Below are 22381 nucleotides of genomic sequence, written 5' to 3'. Positions count from 1 at the left end.
CATGCACCTCTTGCTATTCCTCTTGGAAAACCATCAAACTAAATTGTGTGGATGTATGCCCATTCAGCCAGAAGAGCAGTAGTGAGGTCAGGCACTTATGTCTGTTGAGAAGCTGTTTGGTGCAGTTGGCATTCAAGTTAATCTCAAATGAGTTTAATGTAGTGAGGGGGATATGCGAGGCCAATCCAGTCTTTACGGAACTCACTCTGTGCACATGCTGAAAAAATGTTTCGGCTAATTAATTCCAGTGAAGCGAAATCTGTAAATCTACAGCATACAAAGCATTCTAGAGAAATTGTGTCCCCAACATTGTGGGAAAGGCCTATGTGTCCGTTATGGTCATGTTTCTGCATACTTTTGGCCATATAGTATATAAGGAATTATTTGAGATAAAAAATTAGTAATCAGTTTTAGGAGGAAATTAGATTTTTGTAAATCACAGCTGCATGAGAGAAAGATCTAGGGTAGGGAGAAAAAGAAAAAAAAGAAAAGAAAAAAAACCAACTGCTTGGCATTCCGAATGAAATAAATATTTATTTCAACCCAACGGAAATGGAAAAACATGTATGGAAATGCTTAGTTTTAACAACATTAAGCACAATTAAAATGTGTCAATCAAATATGTCAACAACAAGAGAAAGAAAAGACAATTTATATATTGTTTCATAATGTTAACCATTTAGCTACTTTTTCCAAAAAAATGCTTGTTTTTTTAAAAATACTTACACCTTTAAGAAAAAAGTTTGAATTGTATAATTTTTACTATACCCCATTTAATAAGGAGTAGGTCAATTTATTAAGGTACACTTTGGATTTGCTCAAATCATAAATGTCCCAGCAGAGTATCCACAAGCCCCCAACGCCCCACTGCCCCAACCCCTCCAATACTCTCATCCATCACTGATCACTTGCTGACTCACAGTGCTGAAACTGGTAGCTGAGAATCTTTACACACATGGCACAAAAACAGTTTATAGAATTTGTTTTGGTACATTACTTGACTGTACCAAAATGACAAAATTATTCTTTTTTTTTTATTACACACCTCAATAAATAATTACTAATTAAAAGATTATTCTAAAAATGAACAGAAACTATTATTTTATAGCAGGCAGTAGGTTTATACAGCAGGGTGAACAAAGCATGAATGGCAAAGCTTTTTATATAAATGACCCCGACACGGAGTACAGATCAGGCTGGAGCGTTTATAAAGCATACGCATGCATGAAGACAGCTTGTGTTGTGTTGTGCTAATCAAATATCTTGTGAAATGGTATTCATTTTGCCAGATTTTATGCACCATTAGATAGAAGCTTAGAACCTGTCCTGGAATATTAGTTTGAAAGGCAACAAAAAGCCTGAGGATGTTTTAACTCAGCATATTTTATATATATATATATATATATATATATATATATATATATATATATATATATATATATATATATATATATATATAAAATAAAGACCAGATAGGTTTATGACACAGATTGAATTTACAAGTCAAATAAATTATTAAATACTAAATTTTTTCCTTAGGCTGAATTTTATTTACTTTTAGCCAATATTCAATACTGCACTTTATGAAACCTTTGACATTTACAGCTAAAAGAGGTTCCTTTTCCAAAATGTGGGACAAAAGGTAAAAAAAAAAAAAAAAAAAAAAAAGGCAGAAATACAAAATAAATAAAGATAGAAAGCAACAGAAAGGGTTTGTTTTTTTTTTACGTGCAAACTTCAATAATAAGGCTTATAAAGGGAAACATTTTGTTAGCAACACTGAGTACAATCAAGTGAAAAAAATTCTCCCAAACTGCCAACGTCTGCTCTATGGGGTAGGACTTGGAATGGGGGGAGTTTGCCACTGGTGGTAGTTACACTTAAGGTACACTTTTAATTGGCTGAGTCTGAAGGACTGATGGCAAAAAAAAGACACAATACAACATGAACTAAAAACATGATGAGAAATGAATTAAAAGGACATGAGACAACCTTAATGATCAGCTACAAAAATACATGATTACTAGGGAATACGCAAAAATAAGTAAAACAGGTGGAAAAAAAAGGGTCCAGGACCTAAAAAGCAAAGGAGAGATAAAGCGTCCGAAAGCATGCATGATAAATGCACATCCACAAGAGATTTTTCCGATTCTGAAACAAAGCTTTTGAAAAAGAAATGCTCCAGACTGTCCCCAGTGGGCAGGGTCAGAGGGTGCAGCCCTCAGATAACTCCAAAAGTCCCAATGAGAGACCAGAGTATATTCAGTGTATGTTTATTGAGTGTGTGTGTGTTTGTGTGTATATATATAGGTGCGTGTGTGTGTGTGTGTGTGTGTATAATGTGGCTTTCTATGGACACTGACGAAGATACTGGAAGCGTCTAGTTGCCACAGCTACCGTCAATCACCACGACTGCAAAGTCTTGAGCCGGCAGAGAGCAATGTGGCTATGAGAGGCAATGAGACAGAAACAGTAGACGAAGTCACCGAAATGCTCAGTGGTTGGACGGCCCATTGGACTGGGATGTTTGGCCAGAGATTTCTAGGAAGACAGAACGCATCACATCGTACGACCGGTCGCAGAGTGAGGACACGTCTTCTGACGTCAAGCCTTTCGTCTCGATTTTGGGGAGGATTTTCAGAGTGATTGTTCCTATAAAAAAAAAATTCAGGAAAACAATCACTACCAATAACAACATAACACAGGAGCCAACTTTTCATAACACAGTTACATGGACCAATGAGTCCACTGGTGTAGTTCCTTCCATCAATTGATTTGTGGCTCACAATAATGAATGAAAATAAATGTAATTCTTTGTAGAAGCTACATGTCCATTTAATGTTAATTGAAGCACTTGAACAATTGAATTTGACTAATAAATCATGTTAGTGGCCTTAAACATTTTAAATCATACTGTGCACAGGTTAAAACACTGTACGAAGAATAGACGTATTCAAGTCTTTCACCTGATTTGAACTCCTTCTCCTTCCGTAGGTAGAAGTTGCTATAGGAGGAGAACACGATGGGGATGATGGGCGCCTACGTGTGTGTGAGAGATCGAGATAGACAGAAAGCATGTGGGGTGGGGGAGAGTGGGAAAGAAAGAGGATGAGAGAAAAGAAAAAGAAAGGTCAATAGCTGAAATAAACACACACACACACACACACACACACACACACACACACAAGCCAGGGTATCTTCCCAGACTAATGATAGCCCAAGGTCAGATCTCGCAGCTGGCACTGGTAAAAACTGAACTAGAGCCAAGTGTTCCTTTGGAAACTGTTTGGAAAATACAGGCTACTTCTTAAATAAGGTTGTGTGCCACTAAGAAAGGTGTGTGTGATCTAAAGTTAATGTGCTGAAAAGAAACAGTGGCACCCTCTGGAGTTTAATCCCATTCATAGCACTCAGAACAGTAAAATTTAGGTGGGGTCACAGGGTATTTTTTACCAAAAATATTGTTGATTTATATGCATGCAAATCTAATTTAAGGAATATTGTATGTAACAAATCATTAAAACAAACTAAAAATGTAATTACCAACAATATTTATTCAGTTCAGCGCTAGCCCCAATACGCTTTTTAATTGCCCACTCATGCAACATGTATTAAAATTGAAAATGGCTTTTTTTTTTTTTTTTTTTTTTACTTAAGAATATTTCTACTGTATTATTTGTGCATTGAATGCATTTGTTCTAGGTAGAATTACAATCATTGATCCTGTATTTTACAGTGTATACTCATGATCTAAAAACCACATAGACTATATTTCAGACTCTATGCTTCTGCAGCAATGCACCTGGTGCTGCTTACAGTTTTTCTCAAATGCTAAAACACAAAAGCCAATCCTCTAAACCAAATGACCAGTTGTCTAAACACATTTACTAAATCTAGCCATCATTTTCCAATATCATAAACACATTTCACATGAAGACACAATTCACAAAACACAATCCTCCGTTCTCATAAATCTTAACACATTTTGTTTTGCTAAAACACAAGTTGCAAAAGAACTCTGCTCAGATTCTCAAATGAAAGCTCATGTGATGCAAAATGCTTGCCACAGTCAGCAATATTTGAACACAATGAACACACCTGACGTCATTCATTACACACAACGACTCAAAATTGAAGACACTTGTTGCTAATGCTGTGACCACATGTACAAAAGCAAGTTCAGAGTGCACAGGTTGCTGAAGATTCCAAACAAACACAATGGATGAAGGCAGAGTCAGGGGAAGAGGAATTCGAGTCAGAGGAGGGAGAAGAGCTGGCCATGGAAGAAGAGGAGCAGGCCAACGAGGAAGAGGAGTTCAAATCAGAGGAGGAAGAGGAGCAGGCCAACGAGGAAGAGGAGTTCAAATCAGAGGAGGAAAAGGAGCAGGCCAACGAGGAAGAGGAGTTCAAATCAGAGGAGGAAGAGGAGCAGGCCAACGAGGAAGAGGAGTTCAAATCAGAGGAGGAAGAGGAGAAGGTCCAGGAGGGAGAGCAAGACAACCTCTCACCATCATTACGGACGAGATGAGAGCAACAGTTATTGACCATGTCATTGTCCATGGCATAACAATGGCTGAAGCAGGACTACGTGTCCGTCCAAACCTGAGTAGGTTCACCGTGGCCACCATTATCAGGGCATTCAGACAACACAACAGGTATTGTACTCTATTGCTTTCTTTGTCACAATACAATTTTACAAGCCTGTGAAAGTCAGTTGTTACTGTATTGTAAAACTGACAACACATGTTGCTTTCTTTAGAGTTGAAAGAATGCCACATAGAGGTGGGAGGGTTGCCATATTTACAGCGGCACAAGAAACCCTTATTGTGGATATGGTTTGTGAGAACAACCTCATCAGACTCCGGGAGATCAGAGACAAAGTCATTGCCGATAATGTCAACTTTGAGAGCATTGATGATGTCAGTCTGGCCACAATAGACCAAGTTCTCCGGCGCCAAAAGATGCGGATGAAACAGGTCTATACGGTTCCCTTTGAGCACAACTCTGCGCTACACAAAGACCTACGTTACGAGTATGTGCAAGTAAGTATACATCCATGTTCACAGTACAGTTAGTGGACATACTGTGTTGCTCAGTGGCCTACCTTACTTCTGGACAATACTGTGCTACCTGATTGACTGTTGTTTTGAACACCTGTGCACTTTCACATTTTCACAGAGGATATTACAGTTGGACACGATGGCCAGACCTCATGAGTACCTCTTCTTGGATGAGGCTGGCTTCAACCTGCAGAAACGAAGGCAAAGAGGCCGTAACATCATTGGCCAAAGAGCCATCACTGAGGTTCCTGGCCAACGGGGGGGTAATATTACTCTTTGTGCGGCCATGGGTTTGGAGGGGCTTGTCCACCGGCATGCTGTCCTTGGGTCTTACAACACCCAACGTCTCCTCACCTTCCTAGAGGAGCTAAAAGACATCCTCTTGGATCGCCAACAACACCATCCTGGGCCCGCACATCAAATTTATGTAGTCATTTGCGACAATGTACGCTTCCACAAAACAAAACAAATCAGAGAGTGGTTTACCACCAACAGTAACCACTTTTTAAACGTCTGTCTGCCACCCTACTCCCCTTTCCTGAACCCTATAGAGGAGTTTTTCTCATCGTGGAAATGGAAGGTTTATGACAGACAACCATACACTAGAGAGAACCTCCTAAGGGCAATAGGGCTGGCCTGTGTTGATATCCCAGTGGAGGCCTTCCAAGGATGGAATCGCCATTCCAGGGCGTTTTTCCCGCGGTGCCTGGCAAGAGACAATATAGCCTGCGATGTGGATGAGGTGATGTGGCCCGATGCAGCTCAGCGACATGATGCCGCACAGTGATTGTGGTGTGTGTGTGTGTGTGGTGTGAATAAAGTAAATAAAAAACTTCACACCCTGATCATGTTTTCAAGAGTACTGTTGTGTGCAATACATTCTGTTTTTGCATTGAGTTGTGTTACAGTAGTGTACATGCAGAATTTACTATAGATTTATACTCTTCATATGAAATTTTCAAATCTAAATGCCTAATCCTCTGCAGAGATCTAAGAACATCCATTACTGTAAAGTTTCAAAAATATGCATTGGCAGTTATGAAACAAAGAACCTTCCCACAAATTGAGCATTGTGTTCTCAATTGTTTTGCTGTAGTGTGTAATGATGTGTATAGTGTTTACATTTTTGAAAGCGTCGAGCTGCTCTTTTGGTGTGAAAGTTTGAGTTTTGAAGTGAGATGGTGTGGTTGTGTTTATGTAGCTTTAGAAAAGGGTGTTGTGTTTAGACATTGGGGAACATGGAGGAAACGTTTGTGAAATGTGTTTTAGCATTTGAGAAAAACTGTAAAATCCAAACTTTTAGAAGTGTCCTGTCACAGATAGTCAAAGGCTGATGATCTCATTTTAGTAAACTTTATGTGACCATAATTAAACAATATTGCAGGAGCAAGAGTGTGGGTATACTGAATTTCAGCACAGTTATGATTTGGTGCAGGCACAACCCCACTCCGCAAAAATGTCCCTTTCACCTTTCCAAATTTATCTGATTTTATATTTCTAAACCTTCATTTTTTGAACCAGAGGTTTTATTCCAGCAAATGTATCATTTCCCATATCCGAGGGGTATGGTCAATATAGGTTCCCATTTAAAAAGCCACTCAACTGTTAATAAAGAATAAAGAATGGTTGTGACTGTTTAGGATAATCCGACTCATTAAACCAGCGCAAATAAGTCCAGAATAAAGCTTGCTGTCCCCATATTTAACCTCATAGGACCATCACTTCCTGCTGCTAAGAATGGCTTAACATGGACAGACGTAAAAACAATTAAGATTGCTGTGAATGGTACCACTTAGAAGCCATGGGGTGATTAACATTCCATAGTAGCACTTAATCATTTTAAGAAAGGAAATAGGAAAACAAATAACATAGTGGGCAGGAAACATTAATTCTGGACCCGTAATATTGATTTACTAATCACTAAGTGAATTTGCAGTGGCAAATTCCAGATTTATATTTTGCTCAGCTTTAAACATGCTCTGTGCTGAGAGTTGAATGTGAGATATGTACCTGGGCCTGCACTGCCAAGTGGAAAGCGCCCTTCTTAAATGGCAAAATATCACCTTTCTGATTCCGTGTTCCTTCAGGAAACACCCAGAGGCGGATCTGTAAAGATAGGCAGATACAGAAAGCTGTTTGTTTTAGAATATATAATAGCATTAGAAATAATTCTATACTTTAATTATCAGAATGATAAAAAATGTTCAGATTTGATTAAAAGATGTTCAGTTCAACAATTCGTAAGATGAAAACTGTGTATTACAACTGTCTATTACATGATACCTACCATTTATTGTTTTAACTCAAGTATATTGCACCATACCCAATGTGGGTATGAACAAAGATGGCTGAACAATGGAAACATTTGAAAGAAAACTCTGGACAAACTGTCACTAAAATACAAACAACTATACAGTTTTAATTGAAAAATGGGTCCTGATGGGAATTAAATATCAGCCTATGGTTTGGAAGACACACCTTGTCGTGCAGCATGATCTTGGCAGTGTCAGTCATGACACTCTTAGCATCACTAGTCTTCTTCCGGTTAATGAACACAATGCCCCCCAGCCAGCACACCATGCCCACTGTTCCTGCCCACAGCAGCTCCTTCTTGGCAATAGTGGTGCAGCGATCAGGCAAAACCTCCATCATGCCTTTGTGGGGTAAAAGAATAAAAAAAATTAACTCTCATCTAGACATTTTCTGGAGTGATCAGATCACAGGGAGATACAGTAGGTAGCTGTTCACAGTTTATTTCCAAACGTATTTTTTTCTAACCACTTGTGACTAGACCACAGGTGATGCAATAAACTGGCTAGTTATATTTAACCTGCCAATCTCCACCCTTTTAACACTAAAATAAGTACATCAGGGGCACAAGATGATATTAGAAATGAGAGTGTATAGATATTTCATGTGCAATATCTTCACACTATCATGTGCAATACTAATACTAATGCTAATATTACAAATATACATCAATATTTACACTTTCACATATAGATGTAATTTTAATATAAACACCTATAGCCCTTCTCATTCACACAATCACATTCCTATTCAAATGGTTATTGAATGCATGTCTTATTGAGTGGATCTGTTCATTGTGTACATGCTAAACACATTAATACTGTGATTACGTAAGTGCAATGACAGAGATACACTGATCAGCAAATTACGATTAAACCACTGGCAGGTAAAGTTTGATTGTATCTTTGATTGTATCGGCAGGCAAACAGTCAGTTCACAAAGTTAATGTGTTGGACGCATAAAAAATAGACAAGTGTAAGGATCTGTTTGACTTTGTCTATGGATTAATTGTGCTGGGAAAACTTGAGTCCTGGCATTCATGTGGATATTATTTTAACATGTACCACCTACCTAAACAGATCAGGTTCACATAAACCTTGCATGGCAACTGAATTCCCTAATGTCAGTGGCCTAATTTAGCAGGATAATGCTCCCTGCTACACTGCAAACATTGTTCCGTAATGGTCTGAGGAAAGACAAGGTCATGTTTACTTGGCCCCCAAATTCCTAAGATCTCAATCTAAACAAGCCAAGCATCCATCTGCAGGTAAATTCATTGAGACCCAAACTCATAACTTACCGGGCTTAAAGGATCTGCTGGCAATGTTCTGGTGCCAGATACAACAGAACAACTTCAGAGGATTTGTGAAGTTTATAGCTAAATGGATCAGAGCAATTTTGGTGGCGCAATGTAGATCTACACAATATTTGTTAGGCAAGTGGTTTTAAAGATTCAGCTGCATATGTTAAATATATGATGATAATTACATAAACGTCTTGCTCATAAACCTGAAAACCGATGGCCATGATGTCTTCTCTGATGTATTTTCCCCCCCAGGTTAAATGAACTTTAGGTATCCAGAAGTGAAAAGAGAAGTGCTGGAGCAAAACTTGCACAATCTCCATAAATCCAATCTAAAAGGTCACGAATACAAACAAGGGCATCAGATTCAATAAAAAACCACTACTAACCTGGAGAGGGCGCTCAAACAATAGTTCTAGCTTTTAAAATATATTTATTAATGATATTGTACATTCGTGTTTACCTACATTAACAGAAATAAGACTGTAAAACAAGATTGGGATTCACTTATCAAGCTGGATATGAACCGATTTAGTTGTAAAAAATGCGTAATAGTGTTTACACAAGAAATTTGGTATTCAAGAAAAACCCAGAAAACTTTTTTTAGATCCTATCCTGAGTATTTGCAAATTTACACAAGATAAGTAAGAGACACAAACGTACTACTGTGTAATCATATCATTTGCATTTATTACTGCACTTTTATTTGGAGATTATACTCTCAATTATACTCCACTTGTCAGTAAAAACACATACTTAACTGAAGGGAGACTTGGTGATTGGCGCTATTTCCACAAAGTAAAGCAGGTTTATAAATCAGTTTCAAACATTAAATCTGTAATGTGCATATATATATATATATATATATATATATATATATATATATATATATATATATATATATATATATATATATATATGTATGTGTGTTTACATACATACAAACAGAAATTGTTGTGTGTGTGTGTGTGTGTGTGTGTGTGTGTGTGTGTGTGTGTGTGTGTGTGTGTGTGTGTGTGTGTGTGTGTGTGTGTGCGCGCGCGTGTGTGCGTGAGAGAGAATGTGTGCATGCTTACCCAGAACATCAATGGATGACTGGTGGTTGGAGATGATTACGTATGGTCCCCCAGTCTGTAGGTGCTCCCAGCCACTGATCTCAAAGCGAAGACCAAGGAAATACTTCACATGGCGCACCATGAAGCGAATAATCCTACAACATAAAACAAAAACACATCAAACATTGGTTGGCACATAAATTGAACATTTTGATCCAAATGCCATACAATCTGGCAGAAATAAATTTTGTGGTGCTGCAAACAGCTCACTATTTTACAGTATTCAAATACTGCATGCTGCTTCCTGGCAAATATCTAAATTACTTTTGGGAAGGTAAAGCTTTGGTTTTATTTCTATACAATAAACTAAGCAAAGCATTTTTTCTGTATAAAACAAAATTATTTAAATTGCTATGAACACAGAATATTACAATTCATTTTGTAATAGCATTATAGTTGGCTATATTTTAGCCATGTTTTAGCCATGTTCTCAGGCACTGTGGACTGCAACAGGTGCGATGTTGATATCGTATGGAAGCTGTTAAAGAAAACCTTTTAAAAGTTATAATGTGATTATGTAATCATATAACCCGTAATGTGACAAAAAAATTTTTTTATATTTATCCTGTGTTCATTTGGGTGTCCATTGTTTTTCTCCCAGTCTCACAAAAACATATTAGGAGTTGGACTGACTATTCTAAATGACCTCTGTTAATAAATTATAATTGAATGTTAATGTGTTGCCGTGCTACTGACTGGTGTTCAATTCTTGTGCCCAGTGTTACCTGGATTATTTCTACATCTACCATGACCCTCAACAGAGAAAAAAAAAACCCAATAAAACTTGTTACTAATTATGAATGAAGGAATAAATTGAATGCAATCGCATTTCACTGAATCAACTTGTTAAATGATGTTAAATAATACATACAGTGTAATAGTGTATACAGGCATGTTTCAAATGACAACTCTTCCAATATCAAGACTAAAGCTAAGGCCTGGGGTCATACACAGCAGAGATCAGGTTTAATTAACATCATCATGGGCGCACATGTAAAGCATTATTGTCAGTTACTATTTAAAGGGCTTATTGATTCCATGTTCTTTACCCAAAGTGGGTTGAAGTATTTTCAAAAAGTCAGATATATTTTTATATTTGCACTTACAATTATGGCATTGGGCAGTCGGCCTTATCCAGAGCAACTTACAACTGAGGAGTTTATGGTTAAGGGCCTTGCTCAAGGGCCCAGCAGTGGCAGTGGTGCTGGGATATGAACTTGTGAACTTTTGCTCCAAAGTCCAATGTCTTACCCACTAAGTGACCACAGCAGGTTCCTAATAACTAATTTATAAATCACAAAAATAGGGGATTTTGTGATTATAAATTAGTTATTAGGAACCTGCTTTGATATTCATTAATACAGATTGATTAAATAGGTATTTAAAATGGTACTATTTGAACATTCAGGGTTTTGTCATCATCAATCACACACGATCGCGTAACTGCATACCTCTAGAATGAGACATTCAGAAAGCTAAGACAGATGAAACTACACGTGGTGATCCCATGAACTTTGTACATGCCCAGATCCATATCTTCTAATAAATCAGGGTTGGAATAGTGTGATGAGGACAAAGTGCAAGCACACAGTTACATATTGCTTTTACAGAACAGATGGTGACATATCACTATTCTATTCTATGACAGTTCAAACTACACAAAACAAGTTGATAATATTATTATAATAATATAAAAGCTCCTATTTTCTGGATCCATGACTGCCAAATACATTTCAAATAATCTAAAAAAATAAAATAAAAAAATTTACATTCATATATTGAATTTTACACTTTTCATAAACTAAAACAGAGCTTTAGAAGCGAACACTTACAAATAGATACAGTCAAACAAAACTGCATAAGTTTGTGTATTTAGATGTATATTCTAATTGAAGAATAGTAGTTATGTATATAAGAATAGTTATAGACATGAAAATGTTTTTAGAAGCCCTCCACAAAGAAAAGCTTGCAATTGCGGTCATTGTTTATGCCATATTTAATAAAAATCGGACTTTGATTTAACAGAATATTTTAAATGAAGGAGAAAAAAAAAATGTGTTGGTAAACCTAGAAAATTAAAACACAATTTGATTATAGTAATGCTTAGGGCTGCTGCTATCGATAATTAATTGATTAATAGAGTAATCGGATAAGAAGTACTTTTTCTTTATTAAAAAGCAATACTAAAGATACAAGAGAAAATAAGAACTGTCTCTTAAAATGAAGGAGAAAAAGCTGCTTAAAATTTTCCACACACTAAATCTGTGAATTTATTGCCAGCTTTAAAAACGTGCTCCACAACCTGCTCTACGTGACTACTTGAAAAATGAAAATATAACAATTAATTTTAAATAACTTTAAAAACAGTAAACGCACAGAACAGTGTTTTCTTTGTTTTAGTTTAAAATGATCCCAAACATTGGAAACTTTCTGTGGTCTGAATCTTCTCCTCACCCCTCGCTGTTTTCTCCCCGTTCCTCCATTTTTTTTTATTCTGCAGCATCTTTTCTGTTACCTGTCCTGAGTGCTGCAGATTTTATCTGGTAGTGCGTCAGTAATAATGGTCCGTGGGAAACACAGGGGAATGGGGAGAAAACCGCGAGGAGAACATTCATATGGAAGCTCGTTTTTCCCACATTAAAAAATGTTTTTTTCTCACAATTCCCTCTTTATTTTTAGCCAGCTGGGCAGCGTAACCCCCTCTGTAGCGTCAGACAGCTTTACACATTGAAAATTAAATAGGCTACAAAAGAATCGCATCAAACAAAGTCTCAGATCCCTGGCGAGAACTCTGTCTGACAATCAGCTCTGGAGAAGACAGAACAAGACAGATGAAGGAAAGGAGCCTCGTTCATACACTTACAGCTTCAAACTTCAGACCCAGAACATGGTTACCAGTGAATTCACCAGAAATTTTGGATGTTTACAAGAAATAACGTCGGAATTGCGAGAGAGAAAAGCAGAATTAAGCAAAAAATATTTTTATGGATTTAAATTGATATTTGTATTTGCATTTTAATGTAATATTGCGATGAAATGCACTAAAGGGGTTTAGTTTTCACAGATATTTTTGTTTGCAATTTCAGCAATAAAAATTTTAATTTTTCTAAAAAGGAAACAAATGACTTGTTCTTTTTAAGAGACCTGTTATTTTTTTCTCATATATTTAGTATTGTCTTTTGATAAAGGAAAAGCCATTATTATCATATTACTTGATTAATTGATATAATAATTGAAAAAGTGATCTTCAGTATGTCACCTCTTACTGAGCATAAATGCTATAAGTGATTTGGATAATCCTGTCATAACTACCACAAAAGTTGGAACTCAAATGGACGAAAATGGATCCAAAATGTGCATTTTAATAATTATATTACTATATTAATTACTTACAAATTATAAATTTTTTAGATTTTAGAAAACTATAAGTAAGCCAAGCAGAAATAAATAAATAACAACAAAAAATTTAAATATGTGAGTATATTTCAAGGCCAGTGCTCAGTGTTAAAGTGAAGACCACCCATTAGTCACTAATAACTAGCTCACTCATTCTCACACCATTTGTGTAAACTGTAGAGTCTGTTGTGTGTGAAGGTGCAGGGAAATCAGACGTTTCTGCAGTACCAGCTCACCTTTTACAAAAATGCACACCACAGTTAGACATGAACATCACACTTTTTACTTCATCATGATGTTTGAACATTAGCTGATGCTCTTCACCCGATTTGCATGAAGTTTTGCATTGACCTGATGCCACAAGATTGGCTGATTAAGTAACTGTATCCGGTGTTATGAACGTGCAGTTGTGACAAGAATATGTCAGTAACAATCTATTTTTAAAAAAACCCAAAACTATCCCGAATCTGGTTACTTTGAATATCTCATAGCACAGTTATTGGTTATTTTAAATATCAGCATAAATTATAAGTCTTTAGGAATCAACAGTTTTCTTGATCTGCAATTGATAGGTGGAACTTAACTTAGTTAATTTTCTGTCCCATGATGAGTACCGTATTTTTCGGACTATAAGCCGCTACCTTTTTCCCACGTTTTGAACCCAGAGGCTTTAACAACGAAGCGGCTAATTTATAAATATCTCCTGGTTTTTTTCCGGTTTCACAAACTTCAAGCCAAAAAACTGAACCCCATAACATTAGACAAATGAAATTTCCGAACGGAAACGAAAAAACGCACCTCACCTGTGTTCTGAGCTGCACGGCTTCGGGAGAAAAAACTTCCATCGGGTGATTTTTAAACACACGACGATGCCAAAAGATAAACTCCCGGGAGAAATAGTTGTGAAAGGAAGGAGGAAGACAGTGAACAATGACTTTCTTGGTCGGCTACTGTTTAGATACAAGCCGTTGTAACGTGTTGAGTCTGGGTGAAGGGAGAGCTCGCTAACTCCAGTTACAACAGAAATCATATAAGCACAGACAGGTTTCCAAAACTTGTGCTTTTTTATTTTTCTTGGCAACAGCGTTACGGGTTAGTCAAAGAAACTTAGAAATGAGCATCAGAAAATAATAAGGACTTATTTATGTTAAAAATAAAAATATTTGTAAAAATTCAGTGGGTGCGGCTTATATATGGGTGCGCTTTATAGTCCGGAAATTACGGTATATTCTATTAAGGGCCAGTATAATGGAAAACAGCAATGTGATAGAGCAGTGGTTGGTACTGGGCCACACAGAAAAAATACATGACTTACATTATTTCCGTTTTATTTATCTGATTCTGAACAATGTTTTATTTTGGAAAATTACCGGATTCTCTCCACCACATCTGTTTATGACTCACTCGATGACGCACGTCAAGATGTTTGCCTCGGTCACACGTCTTACCTACATCCACTACCTTCTTAAAGGGGCTGCTCCAGCCGGTTACATTACTGCTAAATTTAAACCCCCAAGTGAGCAAAATGAACAAAAAACAACACAGTGGATTCACGTTTATTATTATATTTAGAAAATATCAGTTTTAATGCCGGTCGTATCATTTTATTTTGTTAGATTTATCCGCCACACCTTAAAGGCCGGTCAGTGAAAATATTGTCTGACATTAAACCGGTCCGTGGCACAAAAAAAGGTTGGGGACCGCTGTGATAGAGGTGTAACAATGCACCATATTGTTTCATTTGACACTAGGCTCTAGTTTTGATACTGAATGATGCATTCATGATCGAGCAGCCTAGTCAGCCTAAAATACAACTTCTTCATGTGAATTGGAAAAAGAAGAAAAAAAACTTTTTCTTTTCAATTGAAACTCAATCAAGACTACTCCCTCTCCTGTTTTAATAAATTAAAAAAAATGAATATTTTTTTAAAACCCCTTAACATCTATAGCCTTAACACTCTGTTCTGCACTCTAACCTACTAGTGTATCAACTCAGTGTGAAAAGCAGCAAAACATACACACACTCACACAACACACACACACACACACACACCATTGTGGCCATTATGGTGATTAAGAAGTTTAAATTCACTATAAAATAATTCAGGATTAAAAGGAAATTTAAAAAACATAAGCAATATAAAAAATGTATGTAAAAATGTATGTAACAGAGTGAAACTAGCAAACAGTCTAAAAGGAATATTTATGATGTTGCCATTAATACTAAAAAAATGTTAAGCTGCTCGGTGCGCTGATTTTATGTATAATAAATTATAAAGATACCAGAAGTGACAGCTGAGATAAAAACGCAACACGTTAACAACAGTAGCAGATTACATGCAGCCCATGTCCTATACGAGGAGAAACAAAGAGTGAAGTAGTATGATTGAGAGGGTTGCGAAATTTCTGGAGAGCTGCAGCTGGACACAAGAGGGATAAGAACAACTGAAGTAAACTTGATCAGGTGACTACACTGTGACACCATAAACCTAAAGCACATTAGTGAGCACCATTCAGTAGATTACTAATTCACACTGCAAATCAATACATAATTAAAGTTGAATCCAAAATTCTAAAGTGTAATTCAACCTAAATTGTTTATACTATTGTGTTGTTAAAACTATGCATTTTTAAATAATCAAATCTTCGCTTGTATGGAGTCTATAGGTTGATGATTCTGTTTGGCTCAATCTGTCCTTTTGCCCTAATTTGTGACAAGATTTCCCCTCAGCGGGTGCTGACCTTTTAATTGTCCAAACACAGAAGCAGGTGCTGGTTCTACTCTGTGTAAACATGGCGACAAAAATGTTGCTGCTTTCTACAAGGATCAGTGGGATATTTCTCTGTTAAGATAATGCTGGTACTCTAACAAAGTTTCTTGCTTATGAATTATTTATTTAATTTTATAGTGGTAATTCATATTAGTGTTGAATTTAAGGTCAATTTCTGTTCAAATCTGAAGTGAAAGATTCTTTAGAGAATTCATCATAGTTTGAAACCTCCATTTAGAGGTAGCCATCAGGCACAGTATTGCCATATCACCAAAGGTTTGTAGACACCAGACCATAACACCCATGTATGCATTTTGGTCATCTTGTTTTATTTAAATCCAAGAGCATTGGTGAGTTTGGGGGACTGATGTTGAAAGAGGAGGCCTCAGGTACAGTTCATCCCAAAGGTGTTAAGGTCTCTGGTTGGGGAAGATCCACACATGGGTTAAAATCAGGTGTTAAACTATTGGCCATATAGTGTGTAATTCCCTTTTATCATTATATTTATCATTATCATATTATAGTTTTAACCCCCTTTTAACTTTTCAATTTATTTTACATGATACAGTCCCATGGCTTGTAGGAAATTGAGAAGACATTGCAACACTGCATGCCTTAGTGTTTTTGCTGAGTACATTACTTATAATATGAATATTTGGCTTTTAGACCCTAAGCCACACTTTTATAACAAGGATATACACATTTAAAACACACACACACACACACACACACACACACACACACACACACACACACACACACACACACAGTTGTACACAAATAAGTAAATGAAGCTGTCCTCATCCTGTTTACTGGTCACTGTCACACACTCTTTCATGCATACATGCATACACAGGCAAAACCACAGATGCACACTTCTATACCGAGGACAGAGCAGCACAACACAGCATTCTGACAGAAAAAATTAACTAAAGTTTAAGCTCAGTTTAAAGGTTTTAATAAAATATTAAAGGTTTTAGTTACAATGTCAGCAGTGCAAGGTTTAAAATTTGCAAAACTCAGCAAAAGTGAATTAAGCTGCTGGACATGAGCAGGAGCTTCCTGAACATAGACAGAAATGGGACACAGTCTTAAGCAGTTTAAAAAAGAATCTAGCAAACCTACTTAAGAGTAGAGACCTAAACTAATTACATTCCCACCTGAACATTGTGAACACCCCTTCACTTTTTCGCTAAATAGTGATTTTGCAGGAACAGTTCAGTTCTCCGACGGGATAATACTGTCAATGCTTTACAGAACCGTTTTCGAGTTTGTCTGTTTCACACGCTTGTGCTGGTGACATTTCACTACCTTAGTGTGTAATACATAGTAGTCATTGAGAAAAATGCTTCAAATGTAATTACCTGTATATTAGGCAGAAGGTTTGACAAATCACACCAAAGCTTGTAATAGAGTCCTATTACAACTTACACAGTTAATACAAAAGCAGGGGCAAACATAAATTAAACCTAAATTCTACTCAGATCACATCAGTATTCTTGTGAGCCAGTGAAGAAAAGATTATTCTATTAATCTTAACTGCACTATTAGGCGATTACATTTATGAACACACTGAGGTTTATACACTGATCAGTCAGGACATTAAAACACTAATCACAGACAAGTTAAGTATTAAAAGCAAAGGGAATACTTGTGTCTATGAGTGAGACATTAATGCTGGCATCTGGCAACAATTGTTTTAACCACAATTGATGCTATGTGTAGCTTCTTATTCCATGCTGAAAGACACTTTAGGTGGTAGTGTAAAAAACGTTGCTGTATTTTATAGAGGTGAAATTAAGCAAAGGAAAGTTATTGTGGAAGAAAACATGGTTGGAAATTATGGGCAGAAAGCTGGACTTAGAGAAGTCCTATTACAAACAAACTGACAGTAGATCACAAAGCCCTTCGCATGTCTACATGCACAATTCAATATAATTAATAGGATTAAAACTGAACAGCTTTGAGGCCAAAAGAACGTAATTTGTTAGTGAGGCTAATCAAAAAGCAGCAGAAAACCAAAGTCATCAGGTTCTTGGGCGACTCTATTATTAAGGCTGTTGTCCTTATAATGTTCAGTTTGATACGTTGGTCAGCTCTAGCAAAATCCAACATTTTCCACACTCTTTCCAAATAACAAATAGTCCTTGGGAAACTCCAATTCACCAAATTTCAAACAGCAAACAATTCTGTCTTCAAGCTCCACAGAAGGTTCCTTTCACTTATTAGCTTTGTTTTTGATATGATGTGCATTTTCAGCTGTTGAACCTTATATAGACATTTGTGTGCTAAGCCATGTTTAATAAATTACATTTGCCTCTGTGTATTCTCATCACAGTGTCGAAATATCTCAAAGATGATCCAGAAAAATTGGGAAACCGGAGATAAAGTTCAATTGCCATAGAAAAGGGTACAAATACTAATGCTCATAATTCTTGCACTGTATGCATATATACACAGAGCATATACACATACACCTACTTTGACATGTGATTATCACGCAACCATGCTGCAGAAGCAATGCGAATGAAAATGAAAATGCAGATATGGCCTGCAACTTGAGGTAAGGTTCACATCAACTATCAAAATGGAGAAAAATGTCATAAGTTATTTTGACCATGGCATGACAGTATTCATCACCGCTGCGGCCCGGGTTCGATTCCCGGTCAGGAAACCAACCCCAGCCATTAGGGTTGCACAAGCCAGTGCACTCTTAGTGCCGGTCCCAAGCCCGAATAAATAGGAAGGGTTGCATTAGGAAGGGCATTCAGCATAAAAACATGTGCCAAATCGAACATGCGGATCATGAATACGGATGATCCGCTGTGGCGACCCCTAATGGGAGTTAATTTAAAACTAAATTTTTTTATGATAGTATTTATTAGATCACTGCTGATCTGATATTTTCCTGAACAACAGTCTTTAGAGTTTGCTTTAAATTGTGCAGTGAAGAACAACATCCAGTAAATAGCAATTTTGAAGACAAAAATGCCTAGTTGAGAAAGGTCAATGAAGAATGGCCAGACTGGTTTGAACTGATTCAAAGGCTACAGTAAATCATAACGCATCCTGTACAACTGTAGTGATCAGAAATGCAGCATGTAGTGAATAGGCTACAAACGCCGAAGACCACATCCGGATATAATTCTGTTACCCAAGAACATGACGTGCCTTGTGCAAAACAAGGTCCATAAAGGAAGGTTTTGTCAAGAGCGTTGTGGAAGAAATCATGTGCAAATATCCCTGACTTTAATTTAACTGAATGGCTTTTGGAATGTTGACCGAACCCCAGAGCGACCGACTTCACTAATGCTCTTGTGGCTGAACAGACAAATTGGCACATCCACACTAGAAAAAATCAAGTTAAAAGCCTTCCCAGAAGAATGGAGGTTATTATACAATATTATACATTATATTGTATCATGAATTAAAGGATGAGTGGCAGTAGCTATCTGAACATAACTCATTAGTTCTTCAAAGACATGCCCTCCGCCTATGTTATCTTTAAAATGACTGCAATATTTTTCTGATGGGAACAAATAGCATTTGCAAACTGAAGCAGTGAATGTCATTACTGTCCCTCGCTTTAGTCTTTGCTGATGTGCTGTCTGAGTGTTTCCTAAAACGTTTAATCTTAAAAAAAAAAAAAGAGAATTCCTGGTTTGAAATACACATTCAACTTAGCAATATATAACAATTGCGACAAACTTTATAATGGATAATGCGGGTGGTTGTCATCCAAGATGGCTAGTTAGTAAACTACAAGATGGCACGATGGCGAAGACATGAAGCAACAGGCAATGGAATTTTAAAATGCGCCAAAACACACACACACAAAAAAACAGCTTAGTCAAAAAACCTAGCAACTTTTAGAGCACGTTAATGAGAGGTTTCAACTGACTTGTCATGACTGTCCACCTCACATCACAGCTGCTGATAAACTAGTCGAGATAGTAGATTTACTCGACTACCTATCAGTGTGTGAAGCCTGACTGCACCGAGCTTGCAACCAATCACTGTCAATGATCCCATTTTACCCCACCCTTGGATTTCTTCACTCTTTGCTAAACTCTCTTCTTATAGATTGGAGTGAGTACTGTTTCTTTACTACTCATGGTTGTCAGCCCTTTTTGTGCATTACTGTTATAAAGCATAGCTAGTATTCTGTACGTATGTTATACCATGGCAATATATAATCTATTACTTTATATTCAGCTAAAACTGTATTACATAATAATTAATAATCTTCTGTGAAAAGTAAAAATTTTGTATCTTTATGCCAATCATGATAAATAAATGAATATGGATAAATGTCCATTATCACTTGAATACCACAGTCTATATCAATGATGTCAGCATGGACCAGAAACAGAAGAAATGTTTTCAACATCTAGAATCCCTGCCTCAATGAATTTCAAATGAGTTTCTTTCATTTCTTCTATCCAAGCACACCAGTTCCAGCTGCTCTGTGCAATGCAAGGTCCATGAAGGCATGATTGGTGTGGAAGAATTCATGTGCACATATCCCTGACCTGAACCTAACAACTTCATTATAAATGGGAATGCAATGCTGACCGTACCCCAGAGCTTCTTACCAGACATTAGCGTCTGACTTAACAACTGCTCTTGTGGCTGATGTGACCTAATTGTGCAAGCTTTTTCATTCCTTTCCTCACACTTACTGTTACATACATTTCTCGGAAACAAAAGCGATCGTCTCAGCGTCCATATTTCTCCCAGTCCCCCAACAAACAATGTTCAAAAGCACCATTTCACAAGAAATTTCCTACACCCACTGAAATGTAGGGCTAAGATAAGGACCGAGTACAGTATTGACCTGGTGTGTGTGTGTGTGTGTGTGTGTGTGTGTGTGTGTGTGTGTGTGTGTGTGTGTGTGTGTTGTGTCAGCAGCCAGAGCAAATTCACTCAACAACACTTGAGCATCAGGTTGATTCGAAACCAGGACTATCTAACCATAAAAGATGTGCACTGAAATCTCTGGTCGAAAAACCCTGAGATGAAATGTCATGTCAATCCACATTGTTTAGAAAAAGAAATTGTTTGGCAAATACTGTTTTATGACATTAAGGGTAGTATGTTTAAAAGATAAACTTAGGCCTAGTTGGATGCTTTGTTTCGTCATTTGCCAGTGTATACCTAATGACAAGTGAATAAAATAGGAACAGCACATCATTAAGGAATGTCAGTCTGGAGGCCATAACTGAAACCCCAGCTTAGCATAACTAGCACTCTGGATGGGGAAGGCTCGCAGTCCAGGAACGAACATCTGGCTGTACAAGCCGAGATCCTGGAGCCAAAACAGTAGTCCATTCATCCATTAAAAACAATGGGAGACACAGAATCATCTGCAACTGCCATATTAGTCCCAGTGAACTAGCTAATGCTAGGGGTTGGTTATGCCTTAATGTTTCCTATAAGATGCTGATAAATAAGCTGGAGGGAACCCACTACACGCGATCTACACCATAATCCGATGTATGACACTGAATTCATGCCTGCTTTTTGCCTGTTTCACATTTCGCCCAGTTGGGTAGCGGTTCAATGCGATATTCCTGGATTACTCACCGCATGTTCTCGATGTCCCTGCCGCCGCTTTTCACGATACACATGGGAATCGAGATCATGGCCAACAGCATCATGTAGGCCACGTAGAAACATTTTTTAAAATAGAAAACAAACGTGGTGCTGGTCCAAAACAGGATCGGCACGACGAGCAGCGGCAGGAGCCACAAAACCTCCATACCCCCTCCTCTCTCTCTCTCCCTCTCTCTCACACACACACACACTCTCTCTCTCTCTCTCTCTCTCTCTCTCACACACACACACACACACACACACACACTCTCACTCACTCACTCACACACACTGAGCTGCTGCGCGCAATAGGAACGCTGAACGACGCCTACATTGGACTTCACTTCGACAAAACCCCTTTGAGCAACTACGGTTACGTCAAATCAGGCCAATCGAAAAATGGCAATGGGAACAAAAGGGGAAAGACGATTAAAAAAACAAAACAACGGACATTTACTGTTCTCAAATATGGTGCTTCATAACTGAAAGGAAATGAGATCTTCTCCACCGAGCGGAGAACACGCGGTACAAGCGTTTCTCTACATTTCCGGCTTCTCGGTGTTTACGTACCACGTCATAGTTTTCTGCGTGCTGGGGACACTAAACGGAAAATAAAGCGGGATTTTGGTTTTGGTTGCTTTCCTGCGTCTTTATTTGATGCATTACTCTAAAAACAGTTCAAGAATATAAAACATATAGTGTTTGAGAACATTCCAGAAGCCTTTATGTGGATTGTGACATCGTTTTGGACCTGTATTACACATATGGCCTGAGCAGGGTTGCTTCACATCTGCTGGATGTCTTTAACATCCACTGCTCCTAATAACTGTT

The 22381-nt window shown here is 37.4% G+C and overlaps 2 protein-coding genes across 4 annotated transcripts; one reads left to right on the top strand and one right to left on the bottom strand.

Annotated features, from left to right (window-relative positions):
- Positions 1 to 514: 514 nt before the first annotated feature.
- On the bottom strand, positions 515 to 22101 carry agpat2 (1-acylglycerol-3-phosphate O-acyltransferase 2 (lysophosphatidic acid acyltransferase, beta)). The gene is made up of 6 exons (XM_083565275.1): positions 21542 to 22101; positions 9750 to 9883; positions 7539 to 7714; positions 7071 to 7166; positions 2967 to 3039; positions 515 to 2652 (listed from the first exon to the last, which is right to left on the bottom strand). Exons 1-6 carry the CDS (start codon positions 21715 to 21717, stop codon positions 2495 to 2497), a joined length of 813 nt encoding a protein of 270 aa, XP_083421401.1. The 5' UTR covers positions 21718 to 22101; the 3' UTR covers positions 515 to 2494.
- On the top strand, positions 3046 to 6359 carry LOC310739333 (uncharacterized protein). Of its 3 annotated transcripts, XR_014537353.1 has the most exons (4): positions 3046 to 4655; positions 4760 to 5042; positions 5179 to 6144; positions 6194 to 6359. XR_014537353.1 is itself a non-coding variant. In XM_083565203.1 (3 exons), exons 1-3 carry the CDS (start codon positions 4219 to 4221, stop codon positions 5845 to 5847), a joined length of 1380 nt encoding a protein of 459 aa, XP_083421329.1. In that variant the 5' UTR covers positions 3046 to 4218; the 3' UTR covers positions 5848 to 6359. The 3 variants fall into 3 exon arrangements, 2 of the variants coding, with proteins under 2 accessions (XP_083421329.1, XP_083421328.1); XM_083565203.1 differs by having other exon boundaries at positions 4769 to 5042; positions 5179 to 6359; XM_083565202.1 differs by having other exon boundaries at positions 5179 to 6359.
- Positions 22102 to 22381: the final 280 nt, after the last annotated feature.

Source organism: Silurus aristotelis (assembly GCF_946808225.1).
Source record: "Silurus aristotelis genome assembly, chromosome: 16".
Lineage (NCBI taxonomy): Eukaryota > Metazoa > Chordata > Actinopteri > Siluriformes > Siluridae > Silurus > Silurus aristotelis.
This window is presented reverse-complemented; position numbering and strand designations above follow the sequence as displayed.

What these genes read in the sequence shown, in the direction of transcription:
- LOC310739333 (XM_083565202.1), top strand. Translation starts at nt 4,219, where the DNA reads ATGGATGAAGGCAGAGTCAGGGGAAGAGGAATTCGAGTCAGAGGAGGG. An exon ending in GCATTCAGACAACACAACAG is followed by an intron (nt 4,656 to 4,759) that starts GTATTGTACTCT and finishes TGCTTTCTTTAG; the next exon opens with AGTTGAAAGAATGCCACATA. An exon ending in TACGTTACGAGTATGTGCAA is followed by an intron (nt 5,043 to 5,178) that starts GTAAGTATACAT and finishes ACATTTTCACAG; the next exon opens with AGGATATTACAGTTGGACAC.
- agpat2 (XM_083565275.1), bottom strand. Translation starts at nt 21,717, where the DNA reads ATGGAGGTTTTGTGGCTCCTGCCGCTGCTCGTCGTGCCGATCCTGTTT. An exon ending in GTCATCCATTGATGTTCTGG is followed by an intron (nt 7,715 to 9,749) that starts GTAAGCATGCAC and finishes TACCCCACAAAG; the next exon opens with GCATGATGGAGGTTTTGCCT. An exon ending in AGATCATGCTGCACGACAAG is followed by an intron (nt 7,167 to 7,538) that starts GTGTGTCTTCCA and finishes CTATCTTTACAG; the next exon opens with ATCCGCCTCTGGGTGTTTCC.